This window comes from Rhinopithecus bieti, unplaced genomic scaffold (genome assembly GCF_001698545.2).
Source record: "Rhinopithecus bieti isolate Rb0 unplaced genomic scaffold, ASM169854v2 scaffold_64120, whole genome shotgun sequence".
Taxonomy (NCBI): domain Eukaryota; kingdom Metazoa; phylum Chordata; class Mammalia; order Primates; family Cercopithecidae; genus Rhinopithecus; species Rhinopithecus bieti.
The window spans coordinates 616,118-625,218 of NW_016824553.1; the positions used below are offsets into that span (position 1 = coordinate 616,118).

Below are 9,101 nucleotides of genomic sequence, written 5' to 3' on the forward strand. Positions count from 1 at the left end.
CCTAAGAGATCAAAGACAGGAAATGGGATGAGGGTGATGGGGTTTTATTTTCTTGTACTTTTCTTTTCTTTTCTTTTCTTTTCTTTTCTTTTTTTTTTTTTTTTTTTTTTTTTGAGACAGAGTCTCATTCTGTCACCCAGGCTGGAGTGCAGTGGTGTGATCTCAGCTCACTGCAACCTCCTGGGTCCAAGCAATTATCTTGCCTTAGCCTCCTGAGTAGCTGGGACTATAGCCGCGCGCCACCATGCCTGGCTGATTTTCTATTTTGTAAAGACCGAGGTTTTGCCATGTTGGCCAGGGTGGTCTTGAACTCCTAACCTCAACTCCGCCTCAAGCCTCCCAAAGTGCTGGGATTACAGGTGTGAGCCACCGTGCCCAGCCAGGATTTTTTAATGTTTTAATATCAGTAGGATTAAAGACTGGTATTTGATGATACAACACTCAATGGACAAAATTAAGAAAGAGGCATTTCAAAGTCGACAATCCTGTTAGTTTTGAAGCTAAGAGATGTGAACATTCTCAGAGAGAAAGTGTTTTGGTGGAAGACAAACCACGTCCAAGAGTTTGAAAACAGAGAAGAAGGCAGAAGAGGGCAGAGTACATTGTGGGATGCCCACCACGTGAGGCACCAAAGCCACTTTCTAATCCTGGTTCAGCCCTTAGGTTCTTGTGTAACCTTTAGAAAGCCACGCAGCTGCCTCCTCATCAGAAACAAGGGGTCGTAAGTTACACTGATTTTTCCTTCCGCTCTGCTACATGGAAGTATAGCTTCCTAACAGCCTCGAGGCAAAGTGTTGTTTGATAAGATTGTGGTGGTGTTGCAGTACAGTGTGACTGCCACAAATGTGTATATAACAAAAGAATAGTTTGTTCTTACAGCTGCAAGTAACCCAAGGCACCTTGAGGGCACATGTGGGTTTCCCAAGAGCTTCTATGTGTTTTTGTTTGTTTGTTTGTTTTCTTTCTGAGACAGAGTTTCGCTCTTGTTGCCCAGGCTGGAGTGCAATGGCACGATCTTGCCTCACTTGCCTCATGATCTTGCCTGGGAGGCAACCTCCGCCTCCCAGGTTCAAGGGATTCTCCTGCTTCAGCCTCTTGAGTAGCAGGGATTGCAGGCATGTGCCACCACGCCCAGCTAATTTTTTTTGTATTTTCATAGAGACGAGTGGTGGGGCGGGGGGGTTCTTCATGTTGGTCAGGCTGGTCTCAAACTCCCGACCTCAGGAGGTCTGCCCACCTCGACCTCCAAAGTGCTGGGAATACAGGCATAAACCACCACACCCGGCCTTGAGTTGTAATTCTCAGGTGTTGAGGGACGAACTTGGTGAGAGGTAATTGAATCAGGAAGTCAAGACAGAGAGATCAAGGGCTCCCTGTGAGTCTCTTCAATCTAAGTCCTGAGACTTTTCCTGTACAGCTAGCTTGCTGCTTCTTTAGTAATAGATATGCCTTAATTACAGTGATTGTTCAAGTCAACTGATGTTGCTATGTTTCACGCACCAGCTGTGAACACAGGACTGTCACTGTGTCTCAGGAATAATGGCAATTAAATGATACTGCAAGAGAGTAACAGTCTATTGGCCATAGTCACCATTTTATATTTGCAAAGGAACATATTTGTATTTTATAAGGTACAGGGTATTTTCATATGACTTATTTCATTTAATATTCTTTGCAGTCCAGTTAGGTTAGTATGACAGACATTACCATTTTATAAATGAAGAAACTGAGGTTCTGAGAGAGATCACTTAAGCAGCTGAGAGCCAGCCACTGAGTTCATTGCTTGCAGAGCCAGAATAACCTTTCTTCCCCAAGAGTATTCTCTCTGCTACCCTGGAAAGAAAAACCAGCAATCAAACAATGGCAACAAAGCCATGAAACCAATTGCTGTACTATTCCATTCAGTGGAAACATTGCTAAAAACTAAAAGATAGATGGATGGATAGTTAGGAGGGAGGAAGGGAGAGAGAGGGAAAAAAGTACGTAATTGATGGTGGAACAACTGTTAATATGGACACTACGAAACTAACACGAGAGCAGAATCAGTTTCTCTGACTTTAGGCAGATTTCATTCCATAGATAGGAGACTGCGCAATTGTATCAGTCTTGATGACATATGTACCCTATCACCAGAAGCTTCCTAACCAGATAATATCTGCAAAACAATAATGAATGCCAAGTGCAACTATAAGGCCAGCTCAGAGTAATATGATAACTTGAGGAAGAAAAGAGTTTGGCATTAGTTCTTTCCTAAGATATATTTGAATAAGATAGGGTTGTCAGGTAAAATACAGGATGCCTGGTCAAATTTGAACAATAGTGTAAATAGATTTTTAGTATAAGTATGTCCCAAATATTACACACTATATCCAACTATCATTGCACAGACAGTAGTGTGAAGCCAAAATAATTCTGATTTGCAAAAGCACGACATTGCGAAGAGAAAGGGGATATTTTCCAATACCAAAATCTTTATAGGGTTTTACAAGAAAAGCAAAGCTTGGTGGATCCAAGTCTCAGAGACAATACTGTGTACCATGGTGTCTGAGGTGAGCAGTTCCCCACCACACAGTAAAGAGGAAAGCTTCGTATCTGCATCATTTCTAGGTTAACAGCTTGAGATTTTCTTCATCTTTGATCTTGCTAATACTGTATTAACACAGACAAGCTTACACACAGATGTGCAGTTTTACTTTTCAGTGTGAAATAGAATCATGCTATGTACATTACTTTGCAACTTGCAAAGCTTGCTCTCTTACTGCACTCTGGGGACTTTTGGCCTGTCCTGGATCCCTGTTCTTCATGCCTGACACCGTGGATAAGGAGGTGCATGAGACATGGTTCATTCCTTAGGTCACCAAAACCTATGGTTCTCCTTGTTCTCAAGGTACAATTCAGAGACAAGGGGACCTCCCTTTTCAACATGGAGCATGCCAGGCTCCTGAAAACACTCAATGTGCTCTGTCCACTAGTCATCTTCACTGGCAAGTAGTGGTGTGTTTAAGAAAAACCGTCAGGCAGGATCTTGGCTGTTTCATATTGGGGAACACAAAATGCTTTCCCTCCCCAAAGCCGCAGCAAAAGGCTGGTCAAGTGAAGCAGTGGGAGTGGAGAAGGAACAAAGAAATCTGTAACTGGTTGTGATCAATTAGTTGTAAACACCACTGCACTCGGACCAGCCGAAGCACAAAGCCGCACTGCTCCTTATATAAGCCCCAAAAGTTCCATCTCTTCTTTAGTTATGGTGACTATTTATGGGCGTTAAAAAAAAAGAAGAGTATAAATACACCCCAAGTAGAAAGTATATGTTTAAAAAATAAAATTGTTAAACACATTGACTTTGTGAGAAAAAGGTCCTTCTCTCTTCAATGACATTAAAGGAACTCGGGCAACCCTGCTCAAAGCATTGTGGGTGATTTGCATGGAAACCCAGCATCAGCCGCATCCATCAAAGACTCCCACGGTGCACCCGGAGGGGCCTCAGTCTCACAGGGCCAGGGCGTCCTCTTAGGAAGGAAGAAGCAACCCAGCGCGGTGCGGGGGGTGGGGGGGATTGGGGGCCCCTCGGAATTCAGTGGCCCCCCGGGATCAGGGGTCCCCGGGGTTCGGTGGTCCCCGGGGTTCGGTGATCCCAGACCCCCCCGCAGCGCTGGCGCGCCTCCCCCTTCCTTCCCAAAGACCCTCTTTATGAATGAATGAATGAATGAATGAATGAATGAGTGAATGAATGAAGTCCCCAGATCCTGGTGTCACCCACGATGCTTTTCTTGATCTTTCCAAGCTTTGTTTTGTTTTGTTTTGTTTGACCTCTTTAGGAAGCTTTCCTGGCGGTTTCACCATAGTCCTGCCCTCCTGTTATCAAGTGGTTTTGTTGCAAAGCGCGTTGGGGACCTTGAGCTATTCTGGAAGGAGGTAGGAACCACACTCTAAACAGAAAGGGAAACATTCTGTCCATGGAAGCTAAAATTTTAAAATACGTAATTAGCAATTATCTTTTTTAAAAGCGACGCCGTGGAGGAATGAGGCGCACAGAGCCTCGGAGAGACGCCCGGGGGCTGAACGCTTGCCTGGCTTCTCAGCAGGGGCAGCCCGGGACCCCAGCCCTGGGCCGCACAGCAGGGCCCAGGCGCTGCCGGGTGGAGCCGGACCCGACGTGAAGGACGAGGGGAGCGCAGCCTCGGGGGTCTTTGCCTTTCCAGGCTCAGCAGTGGGGCCCAAGCCCTTGACCCCAGAGCGGGTCCTTTTGAACAATCCTCTTACGACAAAATTATTTTCAGTAAAACGCATGAAATAATCAGTATGTATCACTGTTTTTTTGATTAGTCCATTAATTTTAAAAGAAGCAGTTAACAATTTAAAAAAGAGGATATGTCCATTTTAAAGATTTTTTTTTTTCAAATTTAGGAAAAGATTTCATGTTATGAAATGAACTTTCCACCTACCAAGGATTACATCTTGTGGTGTTCCCTGCGTAAAGGCTGTGTGTTTTCACTTTTACATTAAACACATTTAAATTTTCTTTCCTTTTTTTCTTTTTTTGAGACATGGTCTCTTCGGTATGTCGCCCGGGCTGGAGTGCAATGGCGTGATCTCGACTCACTACAACAACCTCCGCCTCCCGGGTTCAAGCAAATCTCCCGTCTCAGCCTCCAGAGTAGCTGGGAATACAGGCACACGCCACCATGCCCGGCTAATTTTTTGGTAATTTTAGTAGAGACTGGATTTCTTCATGTTAGCCAGGCTGGTCTGGAACTCCTGACCTCAGATGATCCACCCGCTTCGACCTCCCAAAGTGCTGAGATTACAGGTGTGAGCCACCATGCCCGGCATTAAATTGATTTTTTAAATACAATCACTCTCTTTTTTTTTCTCTCTCTCTCTCTCTCTCACACACACACAACCAATTTAAATCTCATTGTTCCAGAGCCGTTTGTTAATCTGTTCTCTGCTGTGCTGCCATTGCCTCTTTGTGAAACATCAGTTGCTAGACTTATGTGTGCCAGTTTGTGGGTTCCCTATTCTGTGGCATTGACCTATCAGAATCGATACCACACTGTCTTGATTACTGTAGCTTTATACAGTCCATCTTGAGGTTGGCTAGGGTCAGTCCTGTGACTTCATTCCGCTTCAACGTTGTTGGCTGTTCTGGGTCTTTCAGTTGGTCCATGGCATCTGTTTCATTTCAGTTCTCTTTCTGATATTAGTGATTTGTGTATTCTCTCTTTTTTGTCTTTGTCAGCCTGGCCAGAGGCTGATCCTCTCTACTGATTTCCTGTTTTTTTAAGTTAATTGATTTCTGCTCTAATTTTTATTAGTTCTTTTCTTCTGCTTACTTTGGATTTGATTTGCTTTTCTTTTTCTAGTTTCCTAAGGTGGGAACCTAGAATACTGACTATAGATCTTTCTTCGTTACTAATGTATGCATTTAATGCTATCAGTTTTCCTCTAAACACTCTTTTTGTTGCACCCCATGAATGGGATGTATTTTCATTTTTTATTTAGTTCTAAATATGTTATTTAGAAGTGTTGGCTGGGCACAGTGGCTCACGCCTGTAATCCCAGCACTTTGGGAGGCTGAGGTGGGTGGATCACGAGGTCAGGGGTTCAAGATCAGCCTGGCCAAGATGGTGAAACCCCATCTATACTAAAAATACAAAAAGCCAGGCGCGGTGGCAGGCGCCTGTAATCTCAGCTACTTAGGAGGCTGAGGCAGGAGAATCGCTGGAACTCGGAGGGTGGAGGTTGCAGTGAGCTGATAGCATGCCATTGCACTCCAGCCTGGTGACAGAGTGAGACTTCATATCAAAAAAAAAAAAAGAAGAAGAAGAAGTGTTAATATGGGCTAGGCTCGGTGACTCACACTTATAATCCCAGCACTCTGGGAGACGGAGGTGGGCAGATCACCTGAGGTCAGGAGTTCGAGACTAGCCTGGCCAACATGGCGAAAGCCCATCTCTACTAAAAATACAAAAATTAGCCAGGCGTGGTGGTGGCTGGGAGACTGAGGCACCAGAATCGCTCCAACTGGGAAGTGGAGATTGCAGTGATCTGAGATGGATCCACTGCACTCCAGCCTGGGTGACAGAGCAAGACTTTCTCAAAAAAAATAAAAAAAAAAAATAAATTATATATTTTATTATTGTCTTTGCGTTCCCCACCAAATTTATACTTGATATTTTTTTTTTTTTTTTTTTTTTTTTTTTTTTTTTTTTTTTTTTTGAGACGGAGTTTTGCTCTTGTTGCCCGGGCTGGAGTGCAATGGTGTGATCCGCAACCTCTGCCTCCCGGGTTCAAGCAATTCTCCTGTCCCAGCCTCCCAAGTAACTAGGATTACAGGCATGCGCCACCATGACCAGCTAATTTTTGTATTTTTAGTAGAGATAGGGTTTCACCACGTTGGTCAGGAACTCCTGACCTCCAGTGATCTACCTGTCTCAGCCTCCCAAAGTGCTGGGATTACAGGTGTGAGCCACAGTACCTGGCCTTTTATTTTATTTTATTTGAGATGGAGTTTCGCTCTTGTTGCCCAAGCTGGAGTGCAATGTCACAGTCTCGGCTCACTGCAGAGTCCATCTCCCAAGTTCAAATGATTCTCCTGCCTCAGCCTCCCAAGTAGCTGGGATTACAGGTGCCTGCCACCACACATGGCTAATTTTTTGTAATTTTTAGTAGAAATGGGGTTTCACCGTGTTGGCCAGGTTGGTCTCGAACTCCTGACCTCAGGTAATCCGCCTGCCTCGGCATCCCAAAGTGCTGGGATTACAGGCTTGAGCCACTGCACCTGGTCAGGAAGTTCATTATAGCAGTGTGAGAATGGACTAATACAAGTGTGTTGTTTAATCCTCAAATATTTGGGGATTTTCCAGATATTGTTCTGTTATTGATGTATAGTTTAATTCCATGTGGTCTGAGAGCAGATATTGTATGATTTCTACTTTTTTAGATTTGTTGAGGCATAAACATGCCTTTTATGGCCCAGAATATGGCCTGTCTTGGTGAGCGTTCCGTGTGAACCTGAGAAGAAAGTACATTCTGCTGTTGTTGGATGAAGTAGTCTACAGATGTCAAGGGGTGGTTTATTATTAATCATGTGAGTCCTGGGGAACCTAAAGGAACTCACTGTTCAAACAAATGTTTTTTTTTTTTTTTTCACGTCAAAGCTGTTTTATTATCATTCATATTATTTCATAGAAAAAGGAATGCAGCAAACGATCAGGGTCAGGGTTGTACATAAAAAAATCCAGGTTTGTAGAGGTCGCATTATTTACATCTAGGGGCAGGGCTGTCCCAGCATCAGGCGCAGCAGTTGCACTTGTCCGACGCCCCTTTGCAGATGCAGCCCTGGGCACACTTGGCACAGCCCACAGGGCAGCAGGAGCAGCAGCTTTTCTTGCAGGAGGTGCATTTGCACTCTTTGCACTTGCAGGAGCCGGCGCAGGTGCAGGAGTCACCGGCGACGCAGGAGCAGTTGGGATCCATGGCGAGTTGAAGAGGCGGCTGGAGTCGGGACAGGTTGCACGCGGGATCGCTGGGACTTGGAGGAGGCGTCAAACAAATGTTTTAACTGAGTCTGCATGTCGTGTTGGCTTGAGAGTTCTCCAAATTAACTCTCATGTAGTATATGATGCGTAGTAAAGGGAAGACTTAAAATGTACTCATTCCAATGCTACATGTATATGACTGAAATCCAGGAGCAACTGCAGCAACATTTTTGAATTTAGACCAATAGAGGCTTTGGGGGAGGAGCATTTTCTTATTGGCATTGTTTAAAATTGCCGGGGCATCGCCGTGAAAATCATGAAAAGCCAGCCACCTTCTAGTTGGTTTCTGATTGTTTTAGGTCTTCTCTGACGGCTCCGTGCCCTGCGCGGGGTGATGATAAGCCCGACACCCCAGCAACTTCCCTCCTGGCATGATTATTACTCTCTCTTGGGATGCCCAGGCCCCAGGGAGAGCTGTTTGTTCTGTTGTTTTTCAGTCTGAGCCTAAGGTCTGAATGATGCTGCTCACAGCCGCCTGGGCCCTGTGGGGACAAGTCCCTCTCCCCTCCTCAGGTGGCTGTTAATGGGACACTTCATCTCGTCCTCTTTCTGCTGTCCGATCCCAGTAGTTCCCAAGCAGCTGCAAGGCTGCTCTTCCCCGCCTCTCCACATCCTCTAATCTCCAAATTTTCCTACAAATCCCTGAAGTTTCCCTCCCGCAGAAGCGCATGTCCTCATTCCTCAGCGGTGCTGTACCCACCTCCTGTAACTCCACTGGTTGTATTTTTAGTAGAAACGGGGTTTCACCATGTCGGCCAGTTTAGTCTCAATCCCTTGACCTCGTGATCTGCCCGCAAAGTGCTGGGATTATAAGCGTGAGCCAGCAGGGGTTTCATTTTTCACCGGATAAATGCAACTTCCCTTTCTCTGCATCTCAACGCCTGGCCCTCCGCACTGCAGACATTGCTCCTGGAGCCTCTCCACACTGCAGGGCCATGACAAAGGCAGGGGGGCAGTCCCTCTGCTCAAGTACCAGAGGCTGAACCTGTGTGATGGTGAGGCCCACGCTTCTCCAGGATGATGCACTCCAGTTAGAGATGACAGGGTGACCTCCCAGCCTCTAGACCAGGGTTCCTAACCTGGTACTTGGAGGGGCTTAGAAGATCCTGGCACTCCTTGTATTTTACAAACGATCTTCTGTCTCCTCCACATGTGCATGTGTTTTGCTGGAAAGAAGATCCACAGCTGTCATCAGATTCCCAAAGGAGCCTCTGAGTTGGTCATGAACTTCACTCTAGCTAATGTAAGCAGAAAGGATCAGTGCCACCCAAAGCCCGGCGCAGGTCTGGGCCTTTAAGAGAGCTCACGCCTCTGCCCAGCTTCAGGAGATCCTCGGCTGCCAGGAGGCAGTTGTGGCCATGAGTCTCTGCTCTCTGTTCCAGTCTGTCCCAACAAAATGTAAGCCTCATCCTGCCTGCCCCCACCCCATCGGGTTAGAAATTCAAGTCCTGCAGTGAGTGAGTGCACCTAGGAGGCTGAACCTACATCACCTCCAGACCCAGCTGCAGAGGCTTCTGGGAAATGTGGTTTTATTTTATTTTTTATTTTTATTTTTTTGAT

At 45.7% G+C, this 9,101-nt stretch overlaps 1 protein-coding gene across 1 annotated transcript; it reads right to left on the reverse strand.

Annotated features, from left to right (window-relative positions):
* Positions 1-7,134: 7,134 nt before the first annotated feature.
* LOC108522302 (metallothionein-2) lies at positions 7,135-7,561 on the reverse strand. The gene has a single exon (XM_017862403.1). It carries the CDS (start codon positions 7,477-7,479, stop codon positions 7,294-7,296), a length of 186 nt encoding a protein of 61 aa, XP_017717892.1. The 5' UTR covers positions 7,480-7,561; the 3' UTR covers positions 7,135-7,293.
* Positions 7,562-9,101: the final 1,540 nt, after the last annotated feature.

What these genes read in the sequence shown, in the direction of transcription:
- LOC108522302 (XM_017862403.1), bottom strand. Translation starts at nt 7,479, where the DNA reads ATGGATCCCAACTGCTCCTGCGTCGCCGGTGACTCCTGCACCTGCGCC.